We start from the raw sequence: 14,644 nt of genomic DNA on the forward strand, positions 1-14,644 counted from the left end.
AATGGCTTTTATATAATTATTTATCTTCCAAACAATGCATTCCCATTTGTAAAATGTAGATTGTTCTATTTTGTTAATCATTAACAGAATGCTGGTGTCCCTCTAAATAATTATCAGCAGAAAAATAAGTGGTCTTTTGTTATTTTTTCCATAGTTAGAGATGAATTTCTATCTTATTTTATACTCTTTAAAACTAACTCCTAAGTAGTAATTTTAAAACATGATTAAAGTTATTTTTCATAATTTGTGAAGTCATGTCACTACTTTTAATAATCAAACCACTCTATCAAATCCACACCTATCTATACTTGCTTAAAGAGTTTTCTCATAATTTGAGTTGAAAATGTCCATTATGTGACAACACAGAGTAGTAACTATTGGTCAAGAATATTTTGGGGCCCAGCCGGTGTGGCTCAGTGGTTGAGTGTCGACCAATGAACCAGAAGGTCACGGTTCCATCCCTGGTCAGAGTACATGCCTATGCCAGATCCCTAGTGGGGAGTCCAGAGGAAGCAACTGATCAATGATTCTCTCTCATCAATTATGTTTCTATCATTCCCTTTCCCTTCCTCTCTGAAATAAAAAAATATATATTTAAATATATATATATTATTTGGATATATCAAAACATTATGATGTTACTTTTCAATAACAGAAAATTATTATATTAAGAGCTCTTACATCACAAAAGGATGATTATTTTTTAAAAAATTTAAATCATCTTCAAGATTTAAATGTGTGACTCCAGGAAGTCTAGGTATTTCAAGGCTGTAGACTGGCATTCTAAATTATCTTTTTAGATATTTATAGAAAGACATTTGGCTGGCTTTCATTTTACTAGGAATAAGAGCCATAAACTGGGAAGAAAAAAAGAGCCATAAACTGGGTTGGAAATATGCTTTATAAAACCAAGTTACATAAGCAAAACATAAACGTTTGAAAGACTTATCTATGCTTTGAATCAGCTGGTCACATTATTATTCTACTACCCTACCCATAGTGAGTGATAGAAGTTAAAAATAGTTTTTTTGCATTAAACTATTGATAAAAATTTTCACATAATTTTTTTGGTAAGTGTAGAACTTCTGGGAAAACTGAGATACAAAGAAAAACATTTTTACCCCTGTAACTGGAGAATGATGATGCTACTGTTATAACATAGTCTTTTACTAATGTTGAACCCAAAGCGAGGATATATAGTTCCCAAAGTTCAGAATGAAACACTGGGATTAAAATATCTAACAGAACTCTGGGAGAGTTCTAAAATGGGTTTCTTTCTTGGAACAAATTACTCACCTGGCTTCAACAGAAGCTATTAGGTGCTGCCCTACTTTTGGGCTCTATAGACTAGACAACTGGCATTCTACCATCTTCACATGCCAAGAAAATTAACTTACCTTAGTATCTGATATGTCGCAACAAGTTTCTTTAGCTATGAGATTTGAGTCACAGTAGATTTTAAGTTGGTGAAGTTCAATCTATTAAAAAATTAGTAAAAGATATATCATTAATTTTTTAGAAAATCGCATTTAGGCATTAAGAACTATGGTAATTTAACTGATAAGAAATAAAGAAGCTAATACAAATAAATTACCAGTAGATATTTTTAATATTTTTATAATTATTATCATTTGAGAAAGATTCAGTTATCAAGATGAGTCTATATATGATGCAAATCAAGGAATGAAAGCAATTGCAAACCTCAGCTAGTTGTTTAAACAATATAAAAGAAGTATTTAATTAAAGAGAGGCATTGCTATTTATTACAATAAAGTATATGCCCACAAAATGAAGACTATATAAAAATAAATATTCAGAAAAACAATAAAAATCAAAGGTCTGAGCAGATATTGGAAAAAGCTTTATCTATAGTTCCAGACCTATCTGAGTAACAGAAAAAGATGGTCACTTCCCATAAGAAAAAAACATATTTTGTTTTCATCTATTTTTCATGGATTCTGTCTAATACCTATGGACTTTATATTAAATTGGCACAGTCTTGAGCAGGATGCACAGTCTTTACAAAAATAATTGATTCCTTCTATTTTCTCAGCAGATTCATGTTTTTTGGCATTTGGACATGAAATTAAAGTAGCTCCAGGAAAATACAATCATGCCTTTAAATGCAAGATCAAACAACCACATAAGAGCAAGCAAATAGTACAGACTATTAATAAAATTTCAATGTGAGAGATGCTTAAATAGGCTATTTTAAATTACTTTGTGGTTGAAAGTTTAATAATATAATTAATAATTAATCATATGATGATTAGACATATAAAATAGGTCAGGAACAATCTTGTGCCTCCACTCTTCCTCCCTGCCTCTTTCTCTGTCTCTCTCTGTCTCCCAAAATAACAGAGCTAGATTATGCTTTACTTTGAGGTCAGTAAGTACTTTCTACAGAAAGACCCAACTGTAATATTATAATAATTAATCCTATGAAAATAGAAAGCAGACATCTGAAGTTCTAAATCCTACCCCAACACAAAAACGGGGGGGAGGGGGGAAACACTGTAACTGACAGTCTACACCCGTGGTCGGCAAACTGCGGCTCCAGAGCCACATGCGGCTCTTTGGCCCATTGAATGTGGCTCTTCCACAAAATACCACGGCCTGGGCGAGTCTATTTTGAAGAAGTGGCGTTAGAAGAAGTTTAAGTTTAAAAAATTTGGCTCACAAAAGAAATTTCAATCGTCGTACTGTTGATATTTGGCTCTGTTGACTAATGAGTTTGCCGACCACTGGTCTACACTGAGATAAAATCAATTCAGCTCATAGGAAGCATTAAGAACTCCAGACATCTTGTGAATTCATGAGCTGCCTAAGATTTGCAGCCAGTGCAAAATTATGAGATGAAATGAATTTCTTTTCTACAACTTTCCCCAGGGTTATTAAAGTTAAATTTTATTTATAAAGTTTAAATACACTGTCTTACATAGTCTAATGAAATACCAGGCAGTAACATTCGATCCATTATGTCGAATGAAGAAGTGGGACAACAATTAATTTTCTTAACTAAACCTTATTTATTATCATTTTTATCAAAATAGTCAATAAATATTGAAATTCTATTGTGTACCACCACTGTGTTAAGCCTTTCATATGAATTATTTTACTTAACTGAAGGTAGATGATCAATTTTTATTAAACCTAATCAAGTACCCATGACACTGAAACTACAATCAAGCCAAGTTTAATCATGCTTTTGTTATTCATGAGTTACTTGGGAGTCCTTCATTGACACAGTGCTTTAGAATGAGAATGTTCAGGCTATGTCTTTTACTGACCCTTATCACACAGGATTTGTTAGGTTAAAAAAATCCTTTCTATCAGTGTTGTCAACTATCTCTTTCTCATAAAAGCACACAGGTAGCATATGTAAAATAAAACCCAATCATTAGAATTTTTTCAATAATATACATTCTGAATAAAACATTTTCAATTACAACAGATCTTATGAATCACAGAACTTGTAAGAAGATAATAAAAAATTAATCCACTTAATGTTTTAACAGTTTATCTGTTATTTAGTATTAAAAGCTGCATCATTGTGATATGCCTTTCATTTTATTCTTAAATGAACTGATTCCATATTGAACTATTATAACTACTATCACACTATACTTTTCACATTATGTGTTTTTATAAGGATACACCTGATATTCTTCAGCCTCAGATTCTGGTTGAATTTTTTCCTTGGGTGAGAGGTTAATAACAGGACAGACACTCAACTTTCAGAGGGTGAGCTCTGAGCCCAGCCCCCACTCTTGCAATAACTTGTTCCTCTCTTGTTGCTGTTTCTCCCTGAGATTATGATTTTCTCTCAGTGTACTCTCTGGAACCACAGCCTACTTTGCTCTCACTAGTCCTATACGGACCAGATTCCAGTCCCTAACTCTGGTACATGCAGCAGGTACTACTGCCATTCCCTACTTCTGTTGCTAGAATTCCCTGAAGCTGACTTCCAATCTACCTGCATTCCATGTACTGCTGGGAGTCACATCTCTGTTGTTCCAGCAGCTGGTCTCCAATTCCTCTCTTTGGAGAGACCTTTCTGAAAGCTCTGGCTAGTACTGTTGTTATTTCAGGTAATACTGTTATTATTTCTAACATAAACTTTAATCCTTCCATTAGCCTTCAAGAACTTTGAGGGCAGGAATGGAAAGCATTTTTCTTCCACTTACTTTCTTATTCTAGGGTTGAATGCCATGTCTGGCCCTGAATAATGAACTTGCAGAGAGCCAATCGTGTTCTAGGCACTACAATACATACTCTACACAATAACAAGTAATTATATCTATTGACACTCATAATTGAGGATACTGAAACTCTGATAAATTAACAGCTAACAAGATAAATTAGCAGATCATAGAGTTAAGTATATGAGATAGGATTTACGACCACAACTGTCTGATCCCCAAGCTAGCGCACTATCCATGATGCCGTGATATCTTGTCCCCGGGTGGGCTTCTGCTCTGCCTATTTTGCTGATCATCGTTGAATCCCAGTGATGGCATTCTCACTGAGTTTTTCACTATCTCTAAGAGAAGACAGCTCAAAAATAATATTTCATTGAAAAAATGTGTGTGTGTGTAAAATTAGCTGGCCAAATATATATCTGCAAAGAATTATGCTTTTGAAATAAAATTGAACTGTTCAGTGCTTTGGGTTAACAGCAATCTCAATTCCTATTGGTGACCTGCATTCCGATTATTTTTATATGGTTCTATGATTTTCCATGATTCTGCTCATAAGAAAATGTAAATTCATCAAAGTCAGATATATCTCGCTTTGTAAAGATTATAGACCTACTTCTCTAAGGAAGTCAATTATAAATCTTTATCATCTGAATATCAAAAGTAATTTTTAAAGGAACTTTTCATCTGAGAGAGTTTTGGTATCTAACTGTTCTCATCCAAGTGACCTACTGATATAATTAGTGGCTATGCTTTAGTCTACTAGAACCCTGGAAAATCATTATAAGCTCATGAAAAATAGTCTGCAATACAAAGCAGTTGCTATTCTGAGGATGAATAAATAGTCTATTGTACTTGAATGAAAACACCAGATAATCTGGAACCTTTTAAAGTTCATCTTTTTCCAGTCCTTTCTATTCAAAACATATAAGCCTAGACACCAAGCTTGCTTTTTGTACTATATTTTCTCTTTTACTAAAATTTAATTTTAGAAACCTTATATTTTAAGGCATGCCCTAATTCTTTTAAATTCTCAGACTGAAAAAAACGGGTGAAAGAAAAGTGGGTGAAAATACACAGAAGATACTATATGTGAAAATATAGTACATAGCTAACCTCATATCTGATGGAAAATTAATTTCAACAGTGTTAAGAAGGCCATGTTTTACATAGTAATTAAATAAGTTTTAAATAAGATACTTTGTCTTGATTTAGAAATTTGACTACTTCTCTTTTACAATCAACATCACAACTCACGTCTACAGGCTTGCCATCTGAAGCTCGTGCGGTGATAACAGTCCTTCCTTGAATGTCCACAGCATCCTTTTCATCGGTATGCCGGCTAGCAATTAAATTACAATCCATATACAGTGAAACTCCCCGGGATTGTATACCAATGCCAAGTTTATGCCACTGACGATCAAACAAAGAACGGAGTTCTCGATTTTTAAACATGTAGTTCAACACTTCTCCCTCAGCAGCACGGAACATAAATTCCACCACCTTCTTTCCACCATCGACTACTATAGAAACCTGCAAAAATGCAAATTACCTTTAAATATTTTAAAATCAGTGTTTGAAATTATTAAATCACACAAATAAAAACTCAGCATGCATGTTAGTATAACTGAGGTACTTAGTAAAATGTCTCAGATAACACCTGTGTCCTCCAGATTGGTTAACATAAAAGAACAGCAAAATATTCAGCTAAATAATGGTTTAACTCTGAAGTATTCTGGTGAATGTAATATGCTCCTTTCTAAACAGAACACCTAGGAGCGTGTGTGTGTGTATGTGTGTGTGTGTGTGTGTGTGTGTGTTTCTGTTTGAGTAAGTCAAGAATTAAATGCTACTAATTTTATAAGAATAAGAACGTGATCACTTTGATACCATTGTAATTAACCTAGTTATTAATAACAGGAAAGGAGCAAAGAGAAGGCCAGATATCATAGGCATGTCATTTAGACAGCTTCACCAGAAAGCTGCAACTTCACACTCCCCAGAGGACCAACAAAGGGGAGATAGACACATAAATTTGGGGTGACACAGGGAAGATGCTTACTGTCAGTCATACCTGAGAACAACCGTCATTGGCCAGAATGGGCATGGCCACTACAAGGGCAAGAAATTTGGGATATTTAATGCCCTGAACAAAAGAATTCACTCCCTTGGCTCTTCTTGCCGCTCTTGGCACTCTTGGGACTTGTGTGACTCTGGGTTTGTGGCACTCTCCTGCATTCGCCCACATGGCCCAGGGCCATGGGGACCCCACACAAATGGACTGATGGACTGTAACTAGCCTGATGCTGAACTAGACCTGGCTCAAACATGGAAAGGAAACTTTGGACACTGGCTCTGATTTTAGCTTTATGGAAGGGATGTAATTCTATGGAAATAAAGCTTTCTACCATATCTCATCCTCCCATAGGGGCCTCCGGAATGCTTATTCCAGCGGTACCCCAAGAACCCCATTTCTACCGATAACAACTTCTCTTGGATTGGAAGCTGAGATCAACTTCTCTAACCTTAGATAATTTGCATGGTGCAGAGAAAATGCATTTTCATAGAGGACAGACTCTTTCAGTTTGGTTCATCTTTTCATCATAAAACTATAACTGTATTAACATATTAAAAGATCATCCCAATGAATGTGTATAGAAACAATCACAAATGTATGGTGCCAACAAGTAATAGTAATGTTCATCTCCCCTAACTGGAGCACCCACAAGCCATCTCTTTGACAAGTATTCCTAGATTCTTGTTCTCCCCATCCCCCATTTTGGCCAGCTGTCCTTCCCTGTGTTTCTATAGTCTCCACCTAACTCTGAGCTTACCTCCATCACTGCACTTGTCACATTGTATTATGCTCTAGTATGCTGTTTTCCTAGATGACATCCCCTTAGAACATGTGCTCCTGAGGGCAGGAATTACTCTTTTTAAATCTCTTATCTTTGTCACTAACTAGCATATAGCATGTGTTTAAAAATTTTTACTGAGGGCATCAAAATTAATATCTCCCCTCTTAGTTCACTAAGGATTTTCAGATGAAACAATGAACAACTTTTAAAAATAATACATAATATCTGAAATAATCACAGGTAAGGTATCAATGAAGTGGACTTAGTGTCAATGAAGCAATTGTGAAGGAAGGGAAGTTTGAGTGTCTTTAGACAAAATATTAATCTAGAAGTAAATAGGAAAACTAATATTGTCTCACCTACCAGATTCTTATATTACAGATTTCAGCAAGATGATGCTCACTGTGAGAGTACCTGAATTTCCCTGTTGATGACTCCTCTAAAAGACAGAATATCTGGATGCTCCCGATTTGGACACACAGCTCCAAGATTCACTTGGCCTAAGCACCACTCCGTGGTTCCTTACCTGTGGCATGTTCTGCTGGTTTAAAACCTGCCATAGAAACCACCGTTCCTTCTTAGTGCTTCTTCGTACACGAAACATGGCTGCTATGGCATACTCCTCAGGAAGGCCTTTGGGAAATATCTTACTGTGGGAGGAAAACAGAAAGATTGTGGAAAAACTGATGAAGGCAAGGAAAGAAAATCTAGGTATGAAGTTCTACATAACACAATATCTTGGTCATATTTTTCTCCATAAATTTAGGATTCATTATGCATTTTTATAGTAATCTACTTAGCAGATGTAGGGAAGCAACATGCTTATATAATTGTAATTTTTGTTCTTTCCCTTTTTTATATCTTCTGGTATGATACAGTGAAAGCTTGGGGTATATAAAAGCAAGCAAGTAGGCTACAGTACTCCATTATGATATGGCCTTACTCAACAAGATGTTCCAACAGAGGAGACTCTCAGAACTCTCTGCAGTTTGGCAAACAGTAGAGATTTATAAAGGAATAAACAGTACCTTTCGTTTTTGTCAATTTAGAGAAGTACAAAGCATTTCAAAGAACACTGCTAACAATTACATGTATATTTTCCAAAGAATAAGCTTAATCATATTAAACTCCTGCAAATAATTTCCTAATGCTGACTTCCTAGTATCAATTTAAGACTCTCTCTCTCTCTCTCTCTCTCTCTCTCTCTCTCTCTCTCTCTCTCTCACACACACACACACACACACACACACACACACAAAACGAAAACAGAGGTTTTAGCTTATTTTTCATTCCTAAGGAAAATAAAATAAGCAAATTCTTACTAGGTAGCAGAGAAAAGCCAACTATCCTTCTGACTTATCTTATTTCACTAGTCTCCCTGGACTCATGAAGAAACTCAGGGAAAAAAATAACAATGAATATGCCTCATATCTAGACGTTCATGGGAAAACAAGGAGAAACACATTCCTCCACGCTGAGTTTTAAATTTATCTGTATTGTATGTAAAAACCCTGCAAGGCAGGAATTTTGCTTCTCTTTTAAAAAATCATGAAGAATAGTAGGTAAGAATTCTCTTAAGGACTACCATAGCCAGAAGCTGTTTACACAAATAAAACACCATGCACTGAGATGCCACTTTGAATATTACACTAAGGTATACTAAAACTGCCAACTAACTACTGAAACTGACAAACTGTCATGGAGAATTCCTGACTTTTGGTTTTACTTTTTGTGTTAAAAAGTAAACATGTAGTAGGGCAATCAACAAAGTAATTTGAAAAAGCTGTGCTGGACTGAAGTTCTTATTTACTTATTGGGTTTAACACATGCACACATTTATGGACATATACATAGTATCCCCAAAATATATACACACTTTAATAGCTGATAGCTTTATTTTGAAAATGAAATGTATTTTAATAAACACTGCCTTTATAATTATTCAAAGTGGGTATATACATTTGGGGGGGATACTATATATATATCCATGTAAATATTCTCTAGTTTTATCTTCCTCTTTGAGGATATACTAAAAAGAGAGAGAAAAAAAGAGGTAACCAACTTTATTGCATCTACATTATTATATCCCCTCTTAAGTGAAAAATCGATTAGCAAATCATTTGTTTTCCAGTGCATCAAAATAAAAGCAAGCTTCTAAAATTGTTTTTCCTCTGAAAAGACACCAGTATTAAACTAAATTTTATAATGACCATTACTGTTCTGGTTTAAGTAATGTTGTTCATTAAAAATCAAACAAAACAACCAGGCAAAGTAGAAGTGGGAAGTGAAACTAAAACATAAACTTCCAAGTGGAAATTTTGAACAAGTAAGTTGCATCAAAACTCTTTTAAAAAGAAAACCTCAACCCATACAGCAGGTCCCCCAGCCACCACTACCTGCAATAATAACTTGTGTCTCCACCTTGCTTCCAAGTCCTGCCTCCTTTATTCCACTCTCCACCTTGATGCTCTTAGGATCATATCTTTATCTCAACTTTTATAAAATTTGACATACTATTCCCTGGACTTTTCTTCCATTCATTATATTGAGCACACCTTTCAATATGGGTTGTACATTACTAAGAAAAAAATTTTGTAAGTTTTTTTTTATTTTCTCCATATCATTTTCTCTTATCCCTCCTTTCAGGAACTCCTCTTTTAGACAATTATTTAACATCTATATTAATGACCTAATTTTCTTACTCTTTCTCTTATATTTTTCCATCTCCTTATTTATTTTACTTTTTGGCTACTTCCCAATTCAACATCAATTTTTGTTATCCCCCCTCAAAAAAATTCTCCTTTGTTCTCTTTTGCAAACTATTCTGACTTCAGTATTTCAAATCTCTGAAAAAATCAATTTGATGGGCTTTTACCTGGTTTTCTCTGCATCCTTGAATGTCTCCATTTCATCCAAGTTAGTTTTTCCTATTTAATACCCTGGCCTCTCTCTTCCATGTTGGAAGTTATACTCTAATCCCTGATGATTCGCTGTAGTCCATGTATATTTAAGAATAAAACACTGAAACTTCACAAAGTTTATGCATGCTGGCACAGTGTATCAATGAACCAGCCTTACTGCGAAGCATGAACAACTAATGGATTTCATCGAGAATCCTTCAAATGTTAATGTAGGAAGATTATGTCTCTAGGGACATGCAGTTTCTCTATAGAGTCCAGGTATTTCCCACTTTAAAATAAAATAGAATCCTTCTATTTACCTCTTTCCCACAGGTAAAGATTATTCACCTGACCGAAGACATTCTGGGAGCAGGATGGGTGTGGGGGGTTCCCACAATTCAGTATAGAATTTTACTTTATTCCTCTGTTTTTGGTGCCATGCTTCTTTTTTGTGCTCAACATCCTGCTTATCCCCAGCCTAGAGGCTCTCTGGCTCAGTTTCTCTCAAGAATAAACCTCTCAACTCTTGTCTAATTTGATGAGGAAAAATAAGATAACTAACCTGGAGACCTCATTTTTACACATACACACACCCTCACCAGCTTCTGCAGAGACTGGTTACCCCAGAGATAAGTCTCCCACGTGTCTGATGAGGTAAACTGGCCCACATCTCACCAGTATTCCCCAACCTGAAATACACAGGTTCTAACTTTCCATCTTTTGAGTCAGTTATCAGTCTTTCAACTGTTTTCTGTCTCCTAAGAATGTATTATAGACCTCTTTCTCCCTTGCTTCATCTCCTATTGTAGTCATTTTTACATTTAAAAAGATTAAAATTCCTTTTAAGTCTTCAACTTTTCCCTCTCTGATGCCCCCCTTTTTTTTGGTTTACAAATATACTCATGTCTTCCCCCTTGCTATAAAACAGAAAAAACTTCCTTCAATCTTGCTAAACCATTATACTACTTCCTAACCATCAAACTTCTTTAATGAATACTCTGAATATCTACATTGTCACAATCCACTTAGTCCCTAACCCTCCTGCATTTTTAAAAAATATTTTTTTATTGATTTCAGAGAGGAAGGGAGGAGGGAGAGAGCGATAGAAACATCAATGATGAGAGAGAATCATTGTTCAGCTGCCTCCTGCACGCCCCCCACTGGGGATCAAGCCCGCAACCCAAGCATGTGCCCTCGATCAGAATCAAACCCAGGATCCTTCAGTCCGCAGGCTGATGCTTTATCTACGGAGCCAAACTGGCTAGGGCAACCCTCCTGCATTCTAAAAGCATTCCCAATCAGTGAATCCATTCCCTCGTCTCAATCCTCATTTCCCTCAATCTTTGTGAAGGTTTTAACACAGAAGACATCATTTCTTCATGGATATAAACCATCTATGTAGCTATAGGGCCCAGCAAGGATACTGGGATTTCAGCTCCCTGATGTTCTTTATCTATCCTATTCACCTGTTTGCTCCCAGCATATGGAACAGTGGCTACCCAAGGTAGGTACTCAATAAATATTAAATGAATCAAGCAATAAACTGAATCCAGGTATAAGCAATATAAAAACAAAACACATGGCCCTCTCAGTCTAGCTTCAATCTTGGATAAAAATGTGCACATATAAAATTTTCACTTTCCCCTTAAGTCTTTTATAGGAGAAACACATACAGGAAGTGAGTACATAACAGCACCTGACACTTGTCCTAACATAGAGGACACTTGTGCAGACTGAGAGAAACTGAGAGTCCAGTCCATCTACAGGGACCAACTGCTATTTAGCTCCAGCCAACTTGACCATGTGGGAATGTAGACTGAGTTTTGCCAGATCATGCCATTTTTGAAGATATGCTAAATACCCACATTTTTATCTAAAAAGTTTAGAGTTTTAACTTTGGCAATTATTTTAGGATCATATCTTTATCTCAACTGTTATAAAACTTGACATACTATTTCCTGGACTTTTTCTTCCATTCATTATATTGAGCACATCTTTCAATAGGGGTTGTACAAACCAAACATTGCGCAAACCAAACAAAAACAGTGACTGCTAGTTCGCAACCTTGGACCTACAAAAATGTTTGCTCTATGCCCACTATGCGTAGAGCACTGTGAGGCTTACAAAGATGGGAAAAGGAAGGTCTTTACCCTAATTGCTACTTAAAATTGGTTGGGAGAGGAAAACATCCACAGAAAATCTAAGAAGTAATATAAATTGGAAGAGCATGGGGACACAGAGTTCATAGCCAAAATTAGAAGTAAAGGTGCAAGTGGAAAACCTAGTGTTGGGGAAGGGGCTCCTTATAAAGCTCTATACCAGCAGGATGGTTTCGGCCCTTCTAAATGTATTGAAACTTGTTTTATGACTTAACAAATGGCTTATCCTGGAGAATGTCTTATGTATACTTAAGAAGAATGTGTATTCTGCTGTTGCAGGGTGAAATATTCTATTGTCTCTTAGGTCTAATTGGTTTATATATTTGTTCAAGTCATCCATTTCCTTATTGAGTTTTTGTCTAATGTTCTGTCAATTTTGAAAATGGGGTACTGAAGTCTGCAACTATTATTGTTCAATTGTCTATTCCTCCCACAAATTCTATCAGTTTTTGCTTCATGACTTTGGGGGCTTTGTTGTTGGGTGCATAAATGCTTATAACTGTTATACTATCTTGATGAATTGACACTCATCATTATCAAAATGGCTTTCCTTGTCTCCTCTAAAAGCTTTTTCTTAAAGTCTATTTTGTCTAATATTTGTTCTATAGACTGACTTATGTCTCCTCAAAATTCATGTGTTGAAGCCCAATTCCAGTATGATAATATTAGGGATGAGGACTTTGGGAAATAATTAGGTTTAAAAGAGGTCACAAGGATGTGGTCCTGATGATGGGATTAGTGCCCTTATAAAAGGAGGCCAGAGAGCTCCCTATCTCTCCCTTTCTCTCTGTCTCTTTCTCTCAGCTCTCTCTCTGCCATGTGAGGACACAGAGAGAAGGTGGTGATCTACAAATTATATAAAGGGCCTTTACCAGAACCCAACCATATTAGCATCCTGATATCAAACTTCTAACCTCCAGAACTGTGAGAAATAATATTTTAAAATACATATATTTTTTATTTCATAGAGGGAGAGAGAGATAGAAACATCAACAATGAGAGAGAATCACTGATCAGCTGTCTGGGATTGAGCCTGCAACCCTGGCATGTGCCCTGACCAGGAATCAAACCGTGTCCTCCTGGTTCATAGGTTGATGCTTGACCACTGAGTGATACTGGCCTGGCGAGAAATAAATTTTTGTTGCTTAAGCTATCCAGTCTATGGTACCTTGTGAATCCCAAGCTGACTAAGACAATTAGTGTAGCCACTCAAGGTCTCTTTCAATTTCTGCTTTCATGAGATATCTTTTTCCCTTTATCTTTTTTTTATTGATATAAAATATATTCATTTTAAGTGTGAAATACAGAAATGTCAAAGAACTTTGAAGAAACTCTTAGTAATTTGAACCATATATCTCTATTCTTAGTGAAAAATGAAAATACCCCATAGGAAGTTTTGTGTGTAGTAAACCAGGTCTTGAAATGGTCTATATTGAAAGACCCTAACACATAGCTTGTTTGGACAGCATGTAGATGAACTGTGCATTCTTTTTTATCTGTTCTGCAAATCTTTGCTTTTTTATTTAAGTGTTGAATATTTACCTATAATAATAAAAGTGTAATATGCTAATTAGACGAGATGTCCTTCTGGACAAAGCCAGAGCTGTGAGGGAAGCCTGGGTCCCGGGTGCCAGAGGGAAGCCAATGCTGGCAGCTGGGGAAAGGAAGGCCTGCTCTTGCACAAATTTCATGCATCAGGCCTCTAGTATTGAATATAATTGCTGCTAAAGTAGGGTGTCACACAGGTCTCTGAGGTTCTGTTCATTTTTCCTCATTCTCTTTTTTTCCTGTTTATCCACACTCAATTGACTTATCTTCCAGTTCTCTGATTCTTTATTCTGCAACTTCTAATCTGTTCTTGAAGCCTCTTATAAGGCTTTATTGTTATTATAGTTTTTAACTGCAAAATTTTGATTTGCTTCTTCTTAATAATTTCTATTTATTAGTATTTTGTATTTGGTGAGACAATAGATGTATACTTTCCTTTAGTTCATCAGAAAGTTTCCTGTAGTTAATTGAACATAGTTTAAATAGCTGACTTAAAGACTTTGCCAAGTAAATCCAATGTGTAGGTTTCCTCAAGAACAGTTTCTATTAACTGCTCTTTGTATGCACCATAGTTACTTTGTTTGCATTTCTTATAATTTTTTAATTAAAAAGTAGACATTGTAAATAATATAACACGGCATCTCTGGGAATCAGATTATTCTCCACCCATTGGTGATTTGCTGTTGTTGCTGTTTATTTTTGTTGTCAGTGTTGGTGCTGCTTGTTTGCTTCGTCATGTTCCTAAACTAATTTTTCAGAGTATGCACTCTGTCATGTGCGGCCCACTGAAGTCTGCTCAATTAATATAGTGGTCAGCTAATAACTGAACAGTTAAATGCTTATGACCTATAAGAATCCCAGTCTCTGTTGTGGGATTATATATGCATGTTGGAGAATGCCTTCAATGCTCAAGCAGGCAGTTTATAACTCTCCTTAGCCTTTACTTTATGCTTGTTCAGAGCTTTAAAAATCTGGCCAGA

General features: G+C 35.7%; 1 protein-coding gene across 1 annotated transcript in view; it reads right to left on the reverse strand.

Annotated features, from left to right (window-relative positions):
• COL19A1 (collagen type XIX alpha 1 chain) overlaps positions 1–14,644 on the reverse strand; it is a 316,298-nt gene that overhangs the window by 252,382 nt on the left and 49,272 nt on the right. Inside the window, 3 exon segments of the mRNA XM_079780963.1 lie at positions 1,398–1,478; positions 5,457–5,732; positions 7,584–7,707. Coding sequence (XP_079637089.1) covers positions 1,398–1,478; positions 5,457–5,732; positions 7,584–7,707 — 481 coding nt within the window.

This window comes from Cnephaeus nilssonii, assembly GCF_951640355.1.
Source record: "Cnephaeus nilssonii genome assembly, chromosome: 9".
Classification (NCBI taxonomy): Eukaryota; Metazoa; Chordata; class Mammalia; order Chiroptera; family Vespertilionidae; genus Cnephaeus; species Cnephaeus nilssonii.